General features: G+C 48.1%; 1 protein-coding gene across 1 annotated transcript in view; it reads right to left on the bottom strand.

Annotated features, from left to right (window-relative positions):
* Positions 1 to 400: 400 nt before the first annotated feature.
* Positions 401 to 24,758, bottom strand: part of ano11 (anoctamin 11) — a 53,740-nt gene continuing 29,382 nt past the window's right edge. Inside the window, 12 exon segments of the mRNA XM_055659145.1 lie at positions 401 to 670; positions 1,480 to 1,614; positions 2,457 to 2,547; positions 4,516 to 4,658; positions 6,895 to 7,100; positions 9,796 to 9,823; positions 9,825 to 9,933; positions 12,674 to 12,771; positions 14,909 to 14,963; positions 16,533 to 16,644; positions 19,090 to 19,192; positions 21,878 to 21,976. Coding sequence (XP_055515120.1) covers positions 644 to 670; positions 1,480 to 1,614; positions 2,457 to 2,547; positions 4,516 to 4,658; positions 6,895 to 7,100; positions 9,796 to 9,823; positions 9,825 to 9,933; positions 12,674 to 12,771; positions 14,909 to 14,963; positions 16,533 to 16,644; positions 19,090 to 19,192; positions 21,878 to 21,976 — 1,206 coding nt within the window. The 3' untranslated portion in view covers positions 401 to 643.

Here is a 24,758-nt window from a genome sequence, read left to right on the forward strand (position 1 = left end):
TCTGTGGAATTCTTTGCCACAGACGGCTGTGGAGGCCACAAGTCAGTGGATATATTTTAGATAGATTTGTGATTAGTATGGGTGTCAGAAGGGGGGGGGGGGGAGGGGAGAGGGTGGGGAAGGTGAAGGGTGGGTGGGGGGGGGTGAGTGGGCGAAGTGGTGAGGGTGGGGGGGGTGAGTGGGTGGGGGGTGGGGAATGAGGGTGAGTGGGTGGGGGGTGAGGGTGGGGGATGAGGGTGGGGTGAGTGAGTGGGGGTGTGAGGGTGGGGGTGGCTGAGTGGTGGGGGGGGTGAGGGTGGGGGATGGGGGGGGGGTTGAGGGTGGGGGGGGAAGTGAGGGGGCCTGTGAGGGGTGAGGGGTGAGTGGGTGGGTGAGATGAGGGTGGGGTGATGAGGGGGGGGGGGAGTGGTGACCCATTCTATCTGCCGCTTGTGTGTGAAGGTGCATCACAGACATGCAAAGCCAGCATGAGGAGGAACGAGCCACGTCTGCAGCAAACACCAAGCAGAGAGAGCACTGACATGGGAGCAAGTCTACAGCCTGGTCCTGCAGTGTCCACTGCACATCTGGCAGCCCATGGGGACCCTGGCCGACTGTGTAATAGCCAGGTAGCTCCTGTAAGGCTGAGTTGCCACTTGCAGGCTTATGGTACTTCCGGATATACAATTTCCTGTGGAGATATAATGACTGAAGTTAGAGCAGAGACAGAGACCTCAATGAATGAGCAGATGCTAATTGATGCATTGACGGCCACCAGTGGCAGTATACATCCCCCACTCATTGTTCTTTAATCAATAAATAAATGCTTTCTCCTGCCTGGTTTTTCATTGTGGTTGAAGAAAGATGCAATGCACCATTGCTTGAAGTCATGGGACTTAAAGGGCCTGTCCCACTTGCATGCGATTGCGTGCGTTTGGCGCGACCAACCAGAAGCGGAGTTCGTGCTAAGGCATGACATTCATTTGTTCCATGCGCCGCCTATATCTCTCGTTTCCCTTTCCCCTGACTCTCAGTCTGAAGACGGGTCCCGGCCCAGAAACATCACCTATTTCTTTTCTCCAGAGATGCTGCCTGACCCGCGGAGTTACTCCAGCATTTTCTGTCTTTCTCTGTGGTAAACCGGCGTCTGCAGTTCCTTCCTACACAGGAATAGCTACTTCCCCACAGCCATCAGGTTATTAAACTTGGCTCGAACAAAACTCTGAACATTAATAACCCATTATCTGTTATTTGCACTGGATCAGTTTATTTATTCATGTGTGTATATATTTATATAATGGTATATGGACACACTGATCTGTTCTGTATTCATGCCTACTCTGTTCTGTTGTGCTGAAGCAAAGCAAGAATTTCATTGTCCTATCAGGGACACATGACGATAAACTCACTTGAATCTTGACTCTACTCAGACTGTCTGCTGCCTCTAACCAATGCGGGCCTGTACCATCGCCAAATAGGTGGATTGACACGTCAACTCACCGACAGGTAAACGTCCTGGTTGTCCGCCAACGCCTGCTTGGCCAGGTACCGCTCCCGCTTAATCTTCACCTGCAGGGACTCTGGGATGTCCAGCACCATCCAGTCAATCAGACGGAGAATGAGAAACACCACGTGCTGCAGAACCAAAGCACAGCAGTTCGGTGACATAGCCAGCGGCAATCGGTGACATACACCACGGCAATCGGTGACATACACCGCGGCAATCGGTGACATACACCACGGCAATCGGTGACATACACCGCGGCAATCGGTGACAACACCGCGGCAATCGGTGACATAGCCAGCGGCAATCGGTGACATAGCCAGCGGCAATCGGTGACATACACCGCGGCAATCGGTGACATACACCACGGCAATCGGTGACATACACCGCGGCAATCGGTGACATACACCACGCGGCAATCGGTGACATACACCGCGGCAATCGGTGACATACACCACGGCAATCGGTGACATACACCACGGCAATCGGTGACATACACCGCGGCAATCGGTGACATACACCACGGCAATCGGTGACATACACCACGGCAATCGGTGACATACACCACGGCAATCGGTGACAACACCACGGCAATCGGTGAACCACACAATCGGTGACAACACCACGGCAATCGGTGACATACACTACGGCAATCAGTGACATACACCGCGGCAATTAGTGACATACACCGCGGCAATCGGTGACATAAACCACGGCAATCGGTGACATACACCACGGCAATCGGTGACATACACCACGGCAATCGGTGACATACACCACGGCAATCGGTGACATACACCGCGGCAATCGGTGACATGCACCACGGCAATCGGTGACATACACCACGGCAATCGGTGACATACACCACGGCAATCGGTGACATACACCACGGCAATCGATGCTGGCTCGAAGGGCCGAATGGCCTACTCCTGCTATTGTCTATCGTCTACAGAACCGCTCAATACTGCATTACCTCGAAGGCAATGATGAATCCGAGTCGAACGGCCAGCAGCTTCCAATAGAAGAGGGTGAGATTCCCAGCAGGATCACGGAATGCTTTGTACCTGTGATTACATGTAAGAATCACTTAGATATCACAAGGAAGACAAAATTGCTGGAGAAACTCAGCGGGTGCAGCAGCATCTATGGAGCGAAGGAAATAGGCAACGTTTCGGGCCGAAACCCAACGGAAATAGGTAACGTTTCGGGCCGAAACTCGGAAGAGTTTCGGCCCGAAACGTTGCCTATTTCCTTCGCTCCATAGATGCTGCTGCTTCAGACTCTTCTTCAGACTGATGTAGGGTGGGGGGGGGGGGGGGGGGGGCGAAGAAGAAAGGAAGAGGAACGCCAGGAACAAGCTTGGTCCCAACTGCCCTGGGTGGAGTTTAGATCGTGTAGATCCGCGGAGTGTGTTCGGACGTCCCAACATCGAAGTTTGGATCATCCCGACGAGAGGGCCTGTACATCGGGCGACTGCGGAGGGTTCTTGGCCCCGACCACGGGTAAACAAAGGAGGAGGACTGGCTGAACCTTGTTGCCTTCCAGCACAGTGAAGAATGTTGTGGTGGATGTTTGTGTTAAATCTTATTGTGTATTGTGTGTTCTTTTTAAGTGTACCGCTGCTGGCAAATTCATATCACTGCACCTTCATAGATACATAGAAACATAGAAATTAGGTGCAGGAGTAGGCCATTCGGCCCTTCGAGCCTGCACCGCCATTTAATATGATCATGGCTGATCATCCAACTCAGTATCCCATACCTGCCTTCTCTCCATACCCTCTGAACTACTTTACCACAAGGGCCACATCTAACTCGCTCTTAAATATAGCCAATGAACTGGCCTCGCCTACCCTCTGTGGCAGAGAGTTCCAGAGATTCACCACTCTCTGTGTGAAAAAGTTCTTCTCATCTCGGTTTTAAAGGATTCCCCCTTTATCCTTAAGCTGTGACCCCTTGTCCTGGACTTCCCTAACATCAGGAACAATCTTCCTGCATCTAGCCTGTCCAACCCCTTAAGAATTTTGTAAGTTTCTATAAGATCCCCTCTCAATCTTCTAAATTCTAGAGAGTATAAACCAAGTCTATCCAGTCTTTCTTCAGAAGGGATCCGGAAGAAAGCCACGGCCTCGGGGAGAACGAGCAAACTCCACACAGACAGCACCTGAGGTCAGGATCGAACCTGGGTCCCTGGCGCTGTGAGGCGGTGGCTCTACCTGTCGCTGTTGGTTTGTTGCAATCACTCGCCCTATTGTTGCATTCCATGGTCTCCCAGTTCCCTGCATAAACAGATTTCCCCTGCAATTTACCGAAGCCAATGAACCGACAAACCTGCACGTCTTGGGAATGCGGGAGGAAACCGGAGCACCCGGAGAAAACCCACGTGGTCACAGGGAGAAGTACAAACTCCGTACAGACAGAGCCCGCAGTCAGGATCGACCCCAGGTGCTGTAAGGCAGCAACTCTAACACTGTGCCACCGGGCTGACCTCTCATTTTCCCAACAATCTTTCTTTTATTAATTTAAAATTTAAACTCCTGCAGCGCCGGAGACCCGGGTTCGATCCCGACTACGGGCGCTGTCTGTACAGAGTTTGCACGTTCTACCCGTGACCTGCGTGGGTTTTCTCCGAGATCTTCGGTTTCCTCCCACACTCCAAAGACCTGCAGGTTTGTAGGTTTAATGGCTTGGTGTAAATGTAAACATTGTCCCTAGTGGGTGTAGGATCGTGTTAATGTGTGGGGATCGCTGGTCGGCACGGACCTGTTTCCGCGCTGTATCTCTAAACTAAACTAAAACTAAAATTATGTACATGGTTTGAGTTGTGGTGGACGAAATCGCATGCTCATATTTGATTCATATTCAATGCTGGTCCTGAAGGCAAGATGGATCGGAACCATTTTAGGGGCCATGGGCCAAGCACCTTGGTAGATGGGACGAGCTTAGATGGGGCACCTTGGTCGGCATGGACGAGATGGGCCGAAGGGCCTGTTTCCCTGCTGGGCCCAGGGCCCACTGGTCGGGCGCTCTCACCTGCATATGGTGCAGTTGCTGCTGACACAGCTGCAAGGTGAGGAGGCCAGCGTGAAGTTCACGTATCCATCCAGGCTCCCACTGTTCCCGTACTGGTAGAGCAGCTGAGGGAGGAACTCGGATGTAAATGCAATCAGGAACGCCTGGAGCAGGAAATAAAAGATTGAACGAGATGGTGACCAGACTGTACACAAGACATAGTCACCACCTACACAAGTCAAGACCCCTTCCCCTCCCTCCTGACTCTCAGTCTGAAGAAAGATCTCGCCCAGAAACGTCACCCATTCCTTCTCTCCACAGATGCTGCCAGTCCCGCTGAGTTACTCCAGCGTTTTGTGTCCATCCACCTACTCCTTCTCTCCAGAGATGCTGCTGAGTTACTCCACCGTTTTGTGTCTATCTTCCATATATACAAGAAAATACACAATATGCTATATATTTGTCCCGCACACACAGTACAACAGTCTTCCAAAGTACCCCAAATGTTTCAATAACCAACACCTTTTACTGATAAAAATAAATATCTTTAATACTACGGAATTAGCCCCAGGTATTAATATTTACAGCTTTCTTCATTCCATTCATTGCTTTCCAGTTTTGGCCCAGATAATGTTTATTTTTTCAAATTAGTTTTGAAAATTCATATTCAAGCTTTCCCCAATTCCACAAAACAGTCTTAAATATTAATATTCGCGCCTTCAGTAATCTCACAGTGACAAATTGTACGGATGACTTTAGGATTAATATTCAGGCACCACCCACTAATTCTACTAATACACAGTCGTTATTCCCCTATCGTGTATCTATACACTGTAAACGGCTCGATTGTAATCATGTGTTGTCTTTCTGCTGACTGGTTAGCACGCTACAAAAAGCTTTTCACTGTACCTTGGTACACGTGACAATAAACTAAACTGAACTCAACTGAAGAGTCAAAAGCAGTAACATTAACTAATGTCAGGAGTTCCCCACCGACACGGGTGCCATGTAATCCCGTGCTACCTGCTCCATGGTCGGATAGTCAGCGACTACACCGTCTCCCCCACCTGGTTTGCCAGGTGAGGAGGGGGCTGTGGACCCCCCCCCAGCAGAACAAAAATCTTATCACCAACACTACACCTCCACTCAACACCCCACCTCTTATCAGATTGTCAAGAGGCAAAATGTAGTGCCTGGGATAGTTATCAGAGTGTTTGTCACTGGAATTATTGGGTTGACATATGATGAGCGTTTGTCGGCACTGGGCCCGTACTCGCTGGAGTTTAGAAGGATGAGAGGGAAACCTCATTGAAACGTACCCAATAGCGAAAGGCCTGGATAGAGTGGATGTGGAGAGGATGCTTCCACTAGTGGGAGAGTCTAGGAGTAGAGGCCACAGCCTCGGAATAAAAGGACGTTCCTTTAGGAAGGAGATGAGGAGGAATTTCTTTAGTCAGAGGGTGGTGAATCTGTGGAATTCCTCGCCACAGAAGACTGTGGAGGCCAAGTCAGTGCCAATTTAAGGCAGAGATAGATAGATAGATTCTTGATTAGTACGGGTGTCAGGGGTTATGGGGGGAAGGCAGGAGAATGGAGTTGAGAGAGAGAGATAGATCAGCCATGATTGAATGGCGGACTAGACTTGATGGGCCGAATGGCCTAATTCTGCTCCTATCACTTATGAAAACTTTAGTTTCAGTTCAATTTCAGTTCAATTTATTGTCATGTGTACTGAGGTACAGTAAAAAGCATTTGTTGCGTGCTAACCAGTCAGCGTAACGACGATACACGATTACAATTGATCCATGTACAGTGTTTAGATGTACAGAGCCATCTCCATCATCAAAGACCCCTGCCACCCATCGCATGACATTTTCTCCATCCTGCCATCTGGGAAGAGGTACAGGAGCATTAGCTGCAAAACCAGCAGGATGCTCCTCAGCTTCTTCCCACAGGCTATAAGACTGTTAAACGGACTTTGCCCCCTGCCAAGTATCGCGCACCAACCACCAACCTGGACACACTGCAGCAGAGCCACTGTTGTGCCGCTGCTGATCGGAACGCCTGTTGAATGTTTAGTAGAGTGTTAAATTTGTTCATGATAGATGTATTTTTATTTCTATTTATTTTTAATGCAGACTGAATGGACACTGGTTGAGCAACGTTTTTTTGTTTCCTCTGGGTATGTGAATACTCAGGAAATGACAATAAAGATATACAATACAATACAATAGATGCATGAATGATAAGGGAATAACGAATAACGTTATAATAGCAATGGTCAAAACGTCTGGAAAGAAATGAGAGGGCAAGTAGCAGGGGCGCCGGAGCGAGCTGCGTTTCCGATACGAGAGGGGAGGAGACACGTCTGGCCGCCAGTTCTAGTTCCCAGTGACTCACGTTGATGATGACGGAGAGCTGGGCCAGGCCGTCGAGGATGTTGAACCAGACGCCGATGTTCTGAGCCCGCTCGGCCACCGGCCTCCGGTATTCACACACAAACTTCTGGGCATCCAGCCTGATCTCCACCCAGTTGTTGAGCATGGCGAAGAGCGGAGCCAGTGGGAAGGCGGCCACAAAGATAGTGATGAACCCAAACTGCAGCACTGCCACGGGGAAAGAACGCGGAGATTCAGGAACCTTATGCTCTCAGTTTCTCCCTCCCAGAAATTCCCGATGATCTGTGCCATACCTTGGATGTGTTAAACCCCTGTCCCACTGTACGAGTTCATTCCAAGAGTTCTCCCCGAGTTTGCCCCTGATTCGAACTCGGAGATTTACGGTAATGGCCACTCGGGGCTCTCGTGGACATTTTCCAACATGTTGAAAAATCTTCACCAGTCTTCCCGTGCTTACCTGCCGTTAGCGTGTCTTCCCAAATACGTACCATTAGCGTTACGAGCCGCTAAGAGACGTCCCCGAGCTCCGACGTACCCGCTACGTTCATTCTCCGCGCTTACCACGAGTTTGATTTTTTTTTTTTAAACTCGGGAGAGCTCTTGGAATGAACTCGTACCGTGGGACAGGGCTATTACTGATGAGAGTTTTAATCCTAGAGGGGCAACTTTGATTAATACGGGCGTCGGGGGGTTATGGGGAGAAGGCAGGAGAATGGGGTTAGGAGGGAGAGATAGATCAGCCATGATTGAATGGCGGAGTAGACCTGATGGGCCGAGTGGCCTAATTCTATCCTATCACAACAAACCCAGACATTGGTGGGGCTGCATGGGGCGGTGCGATCATCTTGGTCACCCTGTTGTAGGGACAATGCTGTTCTGCTGCAAAGAGATCGTGGAGAAGGTCTGCCAGGCTTCCAGCAACTGAGCTATTGATAGGGAGAGGTTGGGCAGGCTAGAACATTATTAACCTCATCTATAGCATCTGGTTCCCCCAATGTGGCCTCTTTGTGCACTGGCCAAAACCAACTGTGGACTCATCTCACTGAACCCTCTGTCCTAAGAGTTTCTCCTCTCTGTCCTCGGAAGAGTTTCGGCCTGAAACGTTACCTATTTCCTTTGTGTTTCGGGCCGAAAGCAGCATCTATGGAGCGAAGGAAATAGGCAACGTTTCGGGCCGAAACTCGGAAGAGTTTCGGCCCGAAACGTTACCTATTTCCTTTGGGTTTCGGCCCGAAACGTTGCCTGTTTCCTTCGCTCCATAGATGCTGCTGCACCCGCTGAGTTTCTCCAGCTTTTTTGTGTAACCTAAATCCAAACCCAAATGTAAGAGAGACATCTTCAATCACGGGGACAGGGCTGAGTTTCTCCAGCATTTTTGTTTACCACAGGGCATTGGCTAACCAAGGCCTTTTGGATCTCCTGGCTGCGAACCATTATAACTCCTCTTCCCGTTCCCACACTGACCTTTCTTTCCTGGGCCTCCTCCATTGCCAGAGTGAGGCCACACGCAAACTGGCGGAACAGCGCCTCGTATTCTGCTTGGGTAGCTTACAGCTCAACAGAAGGGACATGGAATCCTCCAATGTTAGGTAAATACATAAACCTCCCTCTTTCCTTTCTTCTCCCGTATACACCCCCCCCCCTTCCCCCCTTCCATCCCCCACCCTCTCACCTGTGACCCACCTGGACACACACCTATTTACTTTACCCCCCCCCCCCCCCCACCGCCACATTCCTTCCTCCAGCTTCACAATTTACAACTCCTCTATCCTTTTATTTCACCTTTTGTCTTTTCATCCCTGGCCTTTGTCCAACCATCTGCCTAACAAAACACCCTCCTCACCTGTATCACCCTCCTCACCTGTATCCTGCCAGGCTTTGTCCCGTCCCGCCCCTCCCCCTCTTCCAGCTTTATTTTCTCCCCCTACAATTGGTCTGAAGAAACATCCCTTCTATACCTTGGAGGGCAGAAGGATGAAGGGGTGATCTTATAGAGGTGTACAAAATCATGAGAGGAAATTGCTTGGGTCTTTTGCCCAGAGTAGGGGAATCGAGGGACAAAGGACATAGGTGAAGGGCAAACCTTTAATGGGAACCTGACCTGTATCACCATGGAACCAGCTGCCCTGTATCAGTTGATGGAGGTATCACCGCAACGTTTAAGGGCATTTAGACAGGTACATGTATCGGACAGGTGTAGAACCATATCACCCAAATTAGTGTATCATCAGGTCACCTCCTCAAAGTACTGGAGAAACTTTGCCCGCCCAGCCCCATCTATGGAGCTTTATTTTCTCCCCAACGTTTCGGGCTGAAACCCTTCTTCAGACTGATCTATACCTTGGCGGGGACAAGAAAGGGAAAAGGAGGAGTGATCCAGAGAGGTGGGGGATCATGAGAGGAGACAGCAGGGGGGCTGAGGAAGGGGAGGAGACAGCAAGGACTAACAGGTGAAGGGGCACAGATTCGATGGGAACCTGAGGGTGGTGGGTGTATGCAGACTCCCCAGAGGAGAGAGTTGCTGGAGGTACAATCCAATTTTTAAGGGACATTTACGCTGTGGCCATGACGCATTTTTAGGACGCAGGACAGGAACTTTTAGGTCTTTTAAGGATTGGGAGGGGGAGTTGAAGTGCAACGAAATTTCGGGAGGTGCACTGTGTCTATTGCGGACCGAGCGGAGGTGTTCGGCGAAACGATTTTCCCATTCCGCTTGGGTCTCACCGATATAGATCTGCTGACATCTAGAGCAGCGGACGCAATAGATGAGGTTGGAAGAGATGCAGGTAAACCTCTGTCGCACCTGGAACGATTGCTGCCCAGTGTAGTGGGGCATGTTGGTCAGCATGGGCGAGTTGGGCCTGTATAGGGACTATGAGTATAAATTATTCCGCTCACTCACCCATTTCCAGATACTCGTCGAACAGACCCCTCGGATGCGATGAGTTCGTAGTCGTCCTCCCAGTGTTTGGGCTCCTGGCAGATCTGGGATCCCCGGATGATGGCCAGCTTCCGTTTCTGCCACCAGGCCTTCAGCTTCCTGATACACAACACATGCAACAACACAACTGACGGTCACTTGCAATGGCGGGGGGCCGAGCCAAGACACAAACAGCAGAGCCCAACGGTGAGGTGCACGTGTCAATAAACTAAACCCAAACCCAGTGTTTAAGAAGGAACTGCAGATATTGTATTGTATTCAAATTTATTGTCATTGTCTCAATTTGAGACAACGAAATGAATTTCCCTTACAGGCAGTATCATATAAAAATCACAAAAAAAATAATAAAAATAAATAATAAATAAATAATAAAACATATTAAAAATTAGATGCTGGAGAATCGAAGGATACACAAAAAAAGCTGGAGAAACTCAGCGGGTGCAGCAGCATCTATGGAGCGAAGGAAATAGGCAACGTTTCCTTCGCTCCATGCAAAGAGTTGAACTATCTCCACTATAGGAAATAGGCAACGTTAAAATCCAGAACCAGGGGTCACAGTTTATGAATGAGGGGTCGGTCATTTCGGACTGAGATGAGGAAGAACCTTTTCACCCAGAGAGTCGAGTCAAGTCAACTTTATTTGTTCAAGAAGGAACTGCAGATGCTGGAAAATCGAAGGTAGACAAAAATGCTGGAGAAACTCAGCAGGTGCTGCAGCATCTATGGAGCGAAGGAAATAGGCAACGTTTCGGGCCGAAACTCTTCCGAGTTTCGGCCCGAAACGTTACCTATTTCCTTTGGGTTTCGGCCCGAAACGTTGCCTGTTTCCTTCGCTCCATAGATGCTGCTGCGCCCGCTGAGTTTCCCCAGCTTTTTTGTGTAACCTAAATCCAAACCCAAATGTAAGAGAGACATCTTCAATCACGGGGACAGGGCTGAGTTTCTCCAGCATTTTTGTTTACCACAGGGCATTGGCTAAAGGAAGGGTTTGGGCAGGCTGGCATGTCGGAAGGTTGAGGGGAGTATATAACATAGTGAGAGGAATCAATAGGTGGAGATGGGGAAGATTAGAGGGCACAGCTTTAAGCTAAGAGGGGTAAAGTATAAAGGAGAGGCGGGAGGGAAGGGGGGGGCAGGTTTTTTTTTTTACACAGAGGGTGGTGAGTGGCGGGGTGGAGATGGAGGCAGATACAACAGTGGTGTTTAGATAGGCACATGGATATGTTGGGAATGGGAGGGTCATGCGGAGGAGATCAGTACATCCTGGAATCATGTTCAGCATAGACATGGCGAGCCGAAGAGCTTGTTCCTGTACAATACTGCTCCGATATTCGCTGGTCTATGGGGCCGGTGCTTACATCAAGGATCAGCCAAAAACAGAAAGAATTTTTAGGAAGGTATATCGGTAATGATTGAAATAAATAGAGAATTTGTGGGAGGAAAAATCATTTTTATGGCATTTATTCTGCCTATTAAAGACATCGGAAGTGTTTTCCAGAATTGAATTAGAGCGTTTAATTTAATAACCAAGGCAGGAAGTTTGCATTGAATAATGAAGTATCTTTTCTGGTGAACAGCCTGAACACCCAGATATTTAAATTTTCCTGTAGCGATTCTGAAAGGGAATTTTAAAAGGTGCGTCGGCTCTTGAAGTTTTATTGCCATCATTTCACTTTTGTTCCAGTTTATTCTATATCCTGAAAAGGAACCGAATTCCTCTGTCCGGATCTTTCTAACTACTTGTTTTGTCCCCCCCCCCCCCCCCCCCCCCCCCGCTGAAATGGAGCCATTTACGTAGCTCTTCCCCAACCACCCCCATTCCACTATGAACTTTACACTTCCAGACCTGGCCCTTAACTCCAAGAAGACCAAGGAGCTCATTGTAGACTTCAGGAAGTCCAGAGGCGGCACGCACACCCCCATCCACATTAACGGGACGGAGGTGGAACGCGTTTCTAGCTTCAGGTTCCTGGGAGTCAACATCTCCGATGACCTCTCTTGGACCCACAATACCTCTACTCTGATCAAGAAGGCTCATCAGCGTCTCTTCTTCCTGAGGAGACTGAAGAAGGTCCATCTGTCTCCTCAGATCCTGGTGAACTTCTACTGCTGCACCATCGAGAGCATCCTTACCAACTGCATCACAGTATGGTATGGCAACTGCTCTGTCTCCGACCGGAAGGCATTGCAGAGGGTGGTGAAAATTGCCCAACGCATCACCGGTTCCACGCTCCCCTCCATTGAGTCTGTCCAAAGCAAGCGCTGTCTGCGGAGGGCGCTCAGCATCGCCAAGGACTGCTCTCACCCCAACCATGGACTGTTTACCCTCCTACCATCCGGGAGGCGCTACAGGTCTCTCCGTTGCCGAACCAGCAGGTCGAGGAACAGCTTCTTTCCGGCGGCTGTCACTCTACTCAACAACGTATCTCGGTGACTGCCAATCACCCCCCCCCCCCCCCCCCCCCCCGGACATTTATTATTTTTTATTCAAATTGTTTGCTATGTCGCTCTTCAAGGGAGAAGCTAAATGCATTTTGTTGTCTCTGTACTGTACACTGACAATGACAATTAAAATTGAATCTGAATCTGAATCTGAATCAGGCTGCAGGGACAATTCTTGCCTCGGACACAGAAGTCCCCTTTGTCAGAAGTAGCCGTGGATGCTGCTTTGCACCGAAGATGGGACACAAAACGCTGGAGTAACTCGTCGTGCCGGGCAGGAAGGAAGGTGTTGCCTGACCCGCTGAGTTGCTCCAGAGATGCCCAAGGTTTTTCCCAGAGTGTTGCCGGGCCGAGTGTCTGGCGCGTTGGGAAGGGAATGGGGAGAAGGTCTACTCACGGGATGACAAACTCCTGAACGTTGCTGATGATCTGCTTCCCCACCATGATGATGAAGAGCTGCTGAGCAAGTTCGATGAGGCACCCACCCGGGCCGCACTGCGGGAGACAGACAGGACAACACGCACACACTTCATTCACCATGTGTCCCCCACAACAACACAACACATCACACAGGGTGGGGGGAAGAGAAGGATTCAAGGCCCCGTCCCACTTTCACAAACTAATTCACAACTTTTTTTTTACTCGTGGACATTTTTCATCAGGCTAGAAAAAAAAAACGCCCCGGCCTACTTGAGACTTCAGACTGAAGAAGGGTTTCGGCCCGAAACTTTGGAAATAGGCAACGTTTCGGGCCGAAACCCTTCCGGGTTTCGGCCCGAAACGTTGCCTATTTCCTTCGCTCCAGAGATGCTGCCTCACCCGCTGAGTTTCTCCAGCATTTTTGTCTACCTAAGCTAAACTTAGTTACCTGTTTACCCCATATCTCTCCAAACCTTTCATATTCTTTTAAATGTTGTTATTGAACATGCCTGACGACTTCCTCTGGCAACTCGTTCCATATATCTACCACTTTCCATGCGAAAAAGTTGCCCCTTCGGTTCCTATTAAATCTTCATCCTCTCACCTTAAACCTATAGCCAATAGATGCAGGAGTAGGCCCTTCGAACCAGCACCGCCATCGTGATCATGGCTGATCATCCACAATCAGTGCCCCGTTCCTGCCTTCTCCCCATATCCCCTGACTCCGCTATCTTTAAGAGCCCTACCCCTTTAAGAACCTGCCTCCACCGCCCTCTGAGGCAGAGAATTCCACAGACTCACAACTCTCTGTGTGAAAAAGTTTTTCCTCATCTCCGTTCTAAATGGTTTACCCCTTATTCTTAAACTGTGGCCCCGGGTTCTGGGCTCCCCTAACATCGGGAACATTCTCCCTGCCTCTAGCGTGTCCAAACCCTTAATAATGTTACGTCTAATGTTTCATTCCCCTACTCTGGAAAACAATTCTGAACATTAGCCCTATCTAATCCCCTCATGATTTTAGACGTCTCTATAAGATCATTCCTCAGTCTTCCGCTCTCCAAGAAATAAAGTCCTAGCCTGTCCAATCTCTCCCTATATCTCAAGCCCTCATAACCATATAACCATATAACAATTACAGCACGGAAACAGGCCATCTCGACCCTTCTAGTCCGTGCCGAACACATAATCTCCCCATGTCCCATATACCTGCGCTCAGACCATAACCCTCCATTCCCTTCCCATCCATATAACTATCCAATTTATTTTTAAATGATAAAAACGAACCTGCCTCCACCACCTTCACTGGAAGCTCATTCCACACAGCTACCACTCTCTGAGTAAAGAAGTTCCCCCTCATGTTACCCCTAAACTTCAGTCCCTTAATTCTCATGTCATGTCCCCTTGTTTGAATCTTCCCTACTCTCAGTGGGAAAAGCTTTTCCACGTCAAATCTGTCTATCCCTCTCATCATTTTAAAAACCTCTATCAAGTCCCCCCTTAACCTTCTGCGCTCCAAAGAATAAAGCCCTAACTTGTTCAACCTTTCTCTGTTCTCATGTCCTGGCAACATCCTCATAAAAAAACGTTGCACCCTCTCCAACTTAAAGGCATTTTCCCTACAGCAGGGCGACCAAAACTGAACACAATACCCCAAACAAAAAAGACAAAAATTAAAATTTTACAAATATTAAAACAGTAGCAGAAATAGCTGGAAATATAGAAAACTACTCGGCCTTTTAAGTTTTTAGATGCGATGAGAGGAACCGCAAAGCTGCGTAACATCGTTCTGTGGAGTTTTGGTCACTAATCACAGAGGGGGAAGGATTCTGAAGAGAGTGGTCCTGGTGAGTTAGTGGAGCAAAGTTGCTGAGCATGTTTGGTCGGGCAGGTTGTGGTTAGGGTGAGTGAGTGGGATATCCCGCTCTCTCTGTTCTGGATGTATTTATCCACACGGACGCAGTCTCAGCAAAAAAAAAAGGGGAATAAATCTGGGAAGTAACGAAGTGCTATCCCGATGGTCTCACTATGGACTGTGGTACCTTCCTCAACTTTGGTGCCACTGTGGGGTTATATTGTGTCGTGGACTTCTGTGCTTGGGATTTTTTTAAATATGTTTTATTTATTATTTATATATGGCGCTTGACTGTAAGGAAAATCCATTTTGTTGTCTCTTATGAGATAATGACAATAAATTGAATACACTACTACTCACATCTTCGTTCCTCATTCCGAACAACTTTCCATAATGTCCCGGGTATCCGACGAACCTTAGAGAAAGCAGACACGTCATTCACAGTAAAGGGTTTCCATTCCCAGCCCCCAACAACAACAGCTTGCATTGCATTTATTAGACAATAGACAATAGGTGCAGGAGTAGAGGCCATTCGGCCCTTCGAGCCAACACCGCCATACACAGCGATCATGGCTGATCATCCCCAATCAGTACCCCGTTCCTGCCTTCTCCCCATATCTCCTGACCCCACTATCTTTAAGAGCTCTCTCTCTTGAAGGCATCCAGAGAATTGGCCTCCATTGCCTTCTGAGGCAGAGAATTCCACACATTCACAACCCTCTGTGCGAAAACGTTTCTCCTCATCTCCGTTCTAAATGGCTCGCCCTTTATTCTTTATCTGTGGCCCCAAAAGGATGTAACACCCTTAAGGGCGTGTCCCACTTGGCAATTTCCGTGGCGACTGCTGGCGTCATATCAGTGTCGCCAAAAGAGTTTGAACGTTTCAAAATCCAGTGGCAACAAAAAAAATGGCGCAACACTTGGAAAAACCACCGCGCGTCGTACGTTATCGCGCCACGTATTTTTCGGTGACCTGATTTGTCAGCCGGTGATGCCGGCAGTCGGCAAAAAATAATCGCCAAGTTGGACAGGCCCTTTAATGTTGAAAATGATTCCAATGCACTTCACAAAGGGCTAATCGCATTAACAGGTTAAGTCAGATAATTAAATAAATATGGAGGCAAATGTTAGTAATGGTTGCAAAGGAAATTACTATATTATTAAAAAATAAACCCTTGTGTTTAAGACACAAGGAGACTTGCTGTCTAGGAGATTAGAGGTTGAGAAGGAGTTTCTTCCCAGAGGCAATTCGGACTGTAAACGCCTATCTCACCAGGGACTAACTCTACTGAACGTTTTTCCTTCCATTATTTATTATGTAAAAGAATATGTGTGTTATGATTGTGTTTATAATTTGTTTGGTTGTTTTGTTGTTTGTCTTTTGCACAAAAGTCCGCGAGCATCGCCACTTTCATTTCACTGCACATCTCGTATGTGTATGTGACAAATAAACTTGACTTGACTTGACTTGTCTCCTCCCCTTCCTCAGCCCTCCTGCTGTCTCCTCCCATCCCCACAGCCTTCGGGCTCCTCCTCCTCCTTTTTCTTTTCTTCTCCCCTCCCCCCCATCAGTCTGAAGAAGGGTTTCGACCCGAAATGTTGCCTATTTCCTTCGCTCCACATAGATGCTGCTGCACCCGCTGAGTTTCTCCAGCATTTTTGTCTACCAAAAAATAAACCCTTTTGGTTCACTAGCATCCTAGAGAGAAGCAGCTATGGTATCTATGCAGTCTCTATGACACTTTCATTTCACCGCACATCTTGTATGTGTATGTGACAAATAAAGTTGACTTGACATCACAACAAAATATTCCAACAACAGGAAGGTGGATTTCAGACACTGATAGTTCTGAATCTTTCTTTATGCATTGGATCCGTCTGGGAATGGTGTAATTCTTCCGTCTGGAGAAACGCTGGAAAAATCCCAACAACCAATAACCATCTCGTTTGGGTCTAATACGACTTATTTCTACTTTCAACGCACCGGCCTTTTATGAACGCCACATAGAATGGGGAGGAGTAGAAGTTGACAAACTGGAACACAAAGACTTTAAAGGTGAAGGCATCCTCAAACTGAGTCTGTGTGCGATGCATCTCTGTGCAAAACAGAAAACAACAAGTGTTAATATGTAGGAGGGCCAAGGATGAGCTTGTATCAAATACATGCTCTCAGAACAAGCAAAGGCAGACAAGCAACACACACACACACACAGCCATGCACACACACACACAGCCATGCACACACACACACAGCCATGCACACACACACAAATACACTCTCAGAACAAGCAAAGGCAGACAAGCAACACACACACACACACACACAGCCATGCACACACACACACACACACACCATGCACACACACACACACAGCCATGCACACACACACACAGCCATGCACACACACACACAGCCACGCACACACACACACACAGCACACACACAGCCATGCACACACACACACACACACACACTGGGAATGGTGCTGCTGCTACGGTCAGGCAAACGCCTCCGTTGCCATGCGGTGAGAACGGAGAGGTTGAGAAGGAGTTTCTTCCCAGAGGCCATTCGGACTGTAAAAGCCTATCTCACCAGGGACTAACTCTACTGAACGTTTTTCCTTCCATTATTTATTATGTAAAAGAATATGTGTGTTATGATTGCGTTTATAGTTTGTTTGGTTGTTTGGTTGTTTGTCTTTTGCACAAAAGTCCGCGAGCATTGCCACTTTCATGTCACTGCACATCTCGTATGTGTATGTGACAAATACACTTGACTTGACTTGACACACACGCGCACACACACATATACACACACGCCCTCTGAGGCAGAGAATTCCATAGACTCACCACTCTCTGTGAGAATTCCACAGACTCACCACTCTCTGTGAGAATTCCACAGACTCACAACACTCTGTGTGAAATGAGTCAGTATGTCAGTCAGTGAGAAAAAATATGTACAAATCCAGAATCAACAAATTTCCCCCAGGTTGGGATCCCATGTCCTCGACTCTCCCACTAGTGGAAACATCCTCTCCACATCCACTCTATCCAGGCCTTTCACTATTCTGTACGTTTCAATGAGGTTCCCCCCTCATTCTTCTAAACTCCCGCGAACACATGTGCGTATGAGGATCTTCTGCATTTGATCCTTGTTCCTGTTTTCTGACCATTATGATCACTCTACATTTCCGCCAAACCTACAGCATTGAATGAAAATCCAACTGTTCCATTCTTCGACGCCTTCTGAAAAGTCAGAGTTGTGTTCCTTACTTTTGGGGCAAATGCGATTATTCCCTCACTTTAGACTTGGGAGATCCAGCACGGAAACAGGCCCTTCGGCCCACTGAGTCAACCATTCATCACCTCGTACACTAGTACTATCCTACACACTGGGAACAATTTACAATTTCACTGAAGCCAATTGACCTACAAACCCGCACGTTTTTTGGGATGTAGGAAAAAAAAACTGGAGCATCCGGAGAAAACCCACGCGGTCACAGGGAATACGTACAAACTCCGTACAGACAGCACCCGGAGTTGGGATCGAACCCGGGGCTCTGGTGCCGTGAGGCAGCGCTGCGCCACCGTGCCACAAGTTCAAATTGGGAATGGTTATAATTTGGATCAAAACTGAAAGGAGAGGTGTCGCTTAACATAGAAACATAGAAAATAGGTGCAGGAGTAGAGGCCATTCGGCCCTTCGAGCCTGCACCCCATTCAATATGATCATGGCTGATCATCCAACTCAGTATCCCGTACCTGCCTTCTCTCCATACCCCTTGATCCCCTTAGCCACAAGGGCCACATCTAACTCCCGCTTAAATATAGCCAATGAACTGGCCTCAACTACCCTCTGTGGCAGAGAGTTCCAGAGATTCACCACTCTCTGTGTGAAAAAAGTTCTTCTCATCTCGGTTTTAAAGGATTTTCCCCCTTATCCTTAAGCTGTGACCCCTTGTCCTGGACTTCCCTAACATCGGGAACAATCTTCCTGCATCTAGCCTGTCCAAACCCTTAAGAATTTTGTAAGTTTCTATAAGATCCCCTCTCAATCTCCTAAATTCTAGAGAGTATAAACCAAGTCTATCCAGTCTTTCTTCATAAGACAGTCCTGACATCCCAGGAATCAGTCTGGTGAACCATCTCTGCACTCCCTCTATGGCAATAATGTCCTTCCTCAGATTTGGAGACCAAAACTGTACGCAATACTCCAGGTGTGGTCTCACCAAGACCCTGTACAACTGCAGTAGAACCTCTCTGCTCCTATACTCAAATCCTTTTGCAATGAAAGCTAACATACCATTCGCTTTCTTTACTGCCTGCTGCACCTGCATGCCTACCTTCAATGACTGGTGTACCATGACACCCAGATCTCGCTGCATCTCCCCCTTTCCCAATCGGCCACCATTTAGATAATTAAGTCAAAGGTGGGACAGGCATGCGGGGCTGTGTAGACTCTAACTTGGATCAATGCTGGGACATCAGGCACCAGGTTGTGGCTGGCTCCAGGCGGGTTGCCCCGGGGGCGTTTCCCTTACCCCATCGGGTGAGTTTCTCGGCCAGCGAGGTGTAGATCTGGCCCATCAGCATGATGAGGACGAGGTTGACCATGGAGCCGCTGATGTTGGCGATGTTCCCAGCCTGTCGGGGGGGGAGACGAAGCGAAAAAAAAGGCACCGGGTACAATCCCGACAGTCACCGCGCCCCGTAACGTAACCACGACCGGCGAGGAACCGGGGCCTTGGATTGGAGGTGGAGCGGCGTCGCTGCCGTGAATCCACACCCCAACGGGAGATGACGGGCTCGAGGAGAGGGAAGGCTTGAAACTTCATGCTGTGTTGCAGGAGAGGTCTAAATGATACATCCCGCATGTGCACGCTGCTGCTATGCTTGAAGCCTCGCCTGCCACTCACCCACCCCCCCTCCAGCACTAGCTGTGATTTAACGATCTCCATACACGTGGAATGCGGACACCATGAATCATGGGCTGTCATTAGCAGGGAGATGTCAGAATTAATATTTATTGCAGGGGAGAGAGACAGATAACCAGTTTAGACTCTACAGTCCAGCCCCGACTGCATTTATCCTTGCATTCACTTCCACCTGACAAATCTTCAGTGGCGGCATTCCTTAACGGCACAGTCCTTGCCTCATCTCCCCAGAAAACCAGCACCCATCAGTCTGGATTATTCACCTTATTCCCTTTATAGAAACATAGAAACATAGAAATTAGGTGCAGGAGTAGAGGCCATTCGGCCCTTCGAGCCTGCACCGCCATTCAATATGATCATGGCTGATCATCCAACTCAGTATCCCGTACCTGCCTTCTCTCCATACCCTCTGATCCCCTTAGCCACAAGGGCCACATCTAACTCCCTCTTAAATATAGCCAATGAACTGTGGCCTCAACTGGCCTCAAATAGGGCCGAAACCCAAAGGAAATAGGCAACGTTTCGGGTCGAAACCCGAAGGGTTTCGGGACGAAACGTTGCCTATTTCCTACGCTCCATAGATGCTGCTGCCCCCGCTGAGTTTTTGGCTGATCATCCAACTCAGTATCCCATACCTGCCTTCTCTCCATACCCTCTGATCCCCTTAGCCACAAGGGCCACATCTAACTCCCTCTTAAATATAGCCAATGAACTGTGACCTCAACTGGCCACAAATAGGGCCGAAACCCAAAGGAAATAGGCAACGTTTCGGGTCGAAACCCGAAGGGTTTCGGGACGAAACGTTGCCTATTTCCTACGCTCCATAGATGCTGCTGCACCCGCTGAGTTTTTGGCTAATCATCCAACTCAGTATCCCATACCTGCCTTCTCTCCATACCCCCTGATCCCCTTAGCCACAAGGGCCACATCTAACTCCCTCTTAAATATAGCCAATGAACTGTGTGGCCTCAACTACCCTCTGTGGCAGAGAATTCCAGAGATTCACCACTCTCTGTGTGAAAAAAGTTCTTCTCATCTCGGTTTTAAAGGATTTCCCCCTTATCCTTAAGCTGTGACCCCTTGTCCTGGACTTCCCCAACATCGGGAACAATCTTCCTGCATCTAGCCTGTCCAACCCCTTAAGAATTGTGTAAGTTTCTATAAGATCCCCTCTTTATCATGTGGCTGTACACTGTAAACGGCTCGATTGTAATCACGTATTGTCTTTTTCCGTTGGCTGGTTAGCACGCAACAAAAAGCTTTTCACTGTACCTCGGTACACGTGACAATAAACTAAACTGACCAACTCTCTCTAGACCCAAGGTACACAAAAAATCTGGAGAAACTCAGCGGGTGCAGCATCATCCATGGAGCGAAGGAAATAGGCAACGTTTCGGGCCGAAACACAATGGAAGTTTTGGTCTAGATTTCAGCTTGAAATTCTAAATATTCTTCATGCTACTGAAACTGAAGATAAGAACCATAACCACACTCAGATGTTATTTACCTTTTATCCTAATATATTATTGTAAATATTAATTAGCTGGCTACCAAACAGCTTACTTTGCGCGGAGACTGAGTAACTAATGTACATTTAAGCATGCTTTCCTTTGCAAGATATCTGAATGATAGATTTTTCAATATCCTAGTTAGTTTTGGCCATTGATTCAGTGTTCCTTTATCCAAAGTACACAAAAAAAGCTGGAGAAACTCAGCGGGTGCAGCAGCATCTATGGAGCGAAGGAAATAGGCAACATTTCGGGCCGAAACTCAAAGGAAATAGGTAACGTTTTGGGCCGAAACTCTTCCGAGTTTCGGCCCGAAACGTTGCCTATTTCCTTCGCTCCACATAGATGCTGCTGCACCCGCTGAGTTTCTCCAGCTTTTTTGTGTACCTTCGATATTCCAGCATCTGCAGTTCCTTCTTAAATCCTTTATCCAAATACGGGATTTGCCAAGAAGCTTTTGAAGACTAGACTCGGAAGAGTTTCGGCCCGAAACATTGCCTATTTCCTTCCTTCGCTCCACATAGATGCTGCTTTCGGCCCGAAACCCAAAGGAAATAGGTAACGTTACCTATTTCCTTTGAGTTTCGGCCCGAAACGTTGCCCATTTCCTTCGCTCCACATAGATGCTGCTGCGCCCGCTGAGTTTCTCCAGCTTTTTTGTCTACCTTCGATTTTCCAGCATCTGCAGTTCCATCTACACACAAGTCTCCTCAGAGTTCAGTGGGAGCAGCTTCAGCTGAAGGAACGCAGGGATTGGAGGGGGTGGTTTTCAAAGACAATTATTGCAGGGTGATACAATTTTGGCTTTGCCAGCGATTCCAAAATGTGTGTGTGTCGTACGCAAATGGCCTCAACTGAGCGTGTCGTACGCAGGCTCGTGGACTCACCTGGGTCATCAGGATGGCGTTGCCTGTGTGGTACATCATCATACTGATAATCCCTCGGTATATGATCACCGTCACCAGGAAGATCATCACCACAAACAGCTGGGCCAGGCAGGGAAGAGAGGAGAGAGAAGGAGCGATCATTGGTGGCCGACTAGGAAATGGTGAGATGCAGCGAGACCTGGGTGTCATGGTACACCCGTCATTGAAAGTAGGCATGCAGGTGCAGCAGGCAGTGCAGAAAGCGAATGGTATGTTAGCTTTCATAGCAAAAGGATTTGAGTATAGGAGCAGGGAGGTTCTACTGCAGGGAGGTTGTACAGGGTCTTCGTGAGACCACACCTGGAGTATTGCGTACAGTTTTGGTCTCCAAATCTGGGGAAGGACATTATTGCCATAGAGGGAGTGCAGAGAAGGTTCACCAGACCGATTCCTGGGATGTCAGGACTGTCTTATGAATAAATACTGGATAGACTTGGTTTATACTCTCTAGAATTTAGGAGATTGAGAGGGGATCTTATAGAAACTTGCAAAATTCTTAAGGGGTTGGACAGGCTAGATGCAGGGAGATTGCTCCCGATGTTGGGGAAGTCCAGGACAAGGGGATCACAGCTTAAGGATAAGGGGGAAATCCTTTAAAACCGAGATGAGAAGAACTTTTTTCACACAGAGAGTGGTGAATCTCTGGAACTCTCTGCCGCAGAGGGTAGTCGAGGCCACAGTTCATTGGCTAAATTTAAGAGGGAGTCAGATGTGGCCCTTGTGGCTAAGGGGATCAGGGGGTATGGAGAGAAGGCAGGTACGGGATACTGAGTTGGATGATCAGCCATGATCATATTGAATGGCGGTGCAGGCTCGAAGGGCCGAATGGCCTCTACTCCTGCACCTAATTTCTATGTTTCTATGTTTCTATTGTGGCCGGGATACATACGGGATGCGCCAGTGGGAAGAGAATGGATGGGTTGGAGTGCCGTGAGGAAACAAATAAAATGGGGAAAACGAGAGCGGAAAAGAGAGTGGGAGAATGGACAAAATAAATGAAAAGCCACAACACATCTGTTATTGTTACATCATGGTCACTAAAACGATAAACGTCTATAATCCTGCTGGAGAAACTGCTGCCATCGATTCAGTGTTCCTTTATCCAAAGTACACAAAAAAGCTGGAGAAACTCAGCGGGTGCAGCAGCATCTATGGAGCGAAGGAAATAGGCAACGTTTCGGGCCGAAACTCAAAGGAAATAGGTAACGTTTCGGGCCGAAACTCGGAAGAGTTTCGGCCCGAAACGTTGCCTATTTCCTTCGCTCCATAGATGCTGCTTTCGGCCCAAAACCCAAAGGAAATAGGTAATATTACCTATTTCCTTTGAGTTTCGGCCCGAAACGTTGCCTATTTCCTTCGCTCCATGGATGCTGCTGCACCCGCTGAGTTCCTCCAGCATTTTTTGTCTTCCCCCCTTCGATTTTCCAGCATCTGCAGTTCCTTCAGATTCAGATTCAGAAAACTTTATTGTCTGTCGCAACAGAAAATCTTCTTTGACGTGGCTCAACATACAGACAGGACAATGTACTGATAAGCAGTCATACAACGCAGATTTCTGCGAGCACACACAGTGTGTATCGATCTTAAAAGCGAATATAAAGATTAAAAACTGTAAAAATAGACAAGATAAAAGTTGTGGATACGTGTAAAGTGACAATGCGTCAGGGTTAATTTGTCCATTGTTCATTCTTAAACAAACATAGAAACATAGAAATTAGGTGCAGGAGTAGAGGCCATTCGGCCCTTCGAGCCTGCACCGCCTTTCAATATGATCATGGCTGATCATCCAACTCAGTATCCCGTACCTGCCTTCTCTCCATACCCTCTGATCCCCTTAGCCACAAGGGCCACATCTGACTCCCTCTTAAATATAGCCAATGAACTGTGGCCTTGACTACCCTCTGTGCCAGAGAGTTCCAGAGATTCACCACTCTCTGTGTGAAAAAAGTTCTTCTCATCTCGGTTTTAAAGGATTTCCCCCTTATCCTTAAGCTGTGACCCCTTGTCCTGGACTTCCATAACATCGGGAACAATCTTCCTGCATCTAGCCTGTCCAACCCTTAAAGAATTTTGTAAGTTTCTATAAGATCCCCTCTCAATCTCCTAAATTCTAGAGAGTATAAACCAAGTCTATCCAGTCTTTCTTCATAAGACAGTCCTGACATCCCAGGAATCAGTGTGATGACTTTCCCCACACACGGCACTATTGGAAACACAACAAACTGCAGATGCTGGAACCCTGGGCATACACAAACTGCTGGAGAAACTCCGTTGGTCAGGTAGCATCTGTGGAAGGAATGGACGGGTGATGTTTCTGGTCGGGACACTTGCAAGTCCAAGTTTACTGCTTGCTTCTGAGGGCAAACCAGCCGAATACGGTCGCAAAACACCCTTTTGATGAACATCGTAGATTGTTGAACTTGAAGAATGGCGCATTGTAATCAAAGAAGGGTCTCGACCCGAAACGCCACCCATTCCTTCTCTCCAGAGATGCTGCCTGTCCCGCTGAGTTACTCCAGCATCTTGTGTCTATCTTCGTTTTAAACCAGCATCTGCAGTTCCTTCCTACCTGCAGTGTTTTCTGAGCGCATTCGTAACTGTCACTGGATGTCATGTTGTTACTTGTGGGCGGAGCACCAAGGCAAATTCCTTGTATGTGAATACTTGGCCCAATAAACTTACTTACTTACAATAAACTAAAATACTCTGTACAAACTATCCAATGCATCGGAAATGAAAGTTGCAATTCTAGGCAGATTGGGCTTGTCCCACTTAGGCGATTTTTTCGGGGACTAGCAGGTGGCCGAAAAACCTGCGACCTCCCCCCGCCCCCCCTCCACGA

This window comes from Leucoraja erinacea, chromosome 30 (assembly GCF_028641065.1).
Source record: "Leucoraja erinacea ecotype New England chromosome 30, Leri_hhj_1, whole genome shotgun sequence".
NCBI classification, from domain to species: domain Eukaryota; kingdom Metazoa; phylum Chordata; class Chondrichthyes; order Rajiformes; family Rajidae; genus Leucoraja; species Leucoraja erinaceus.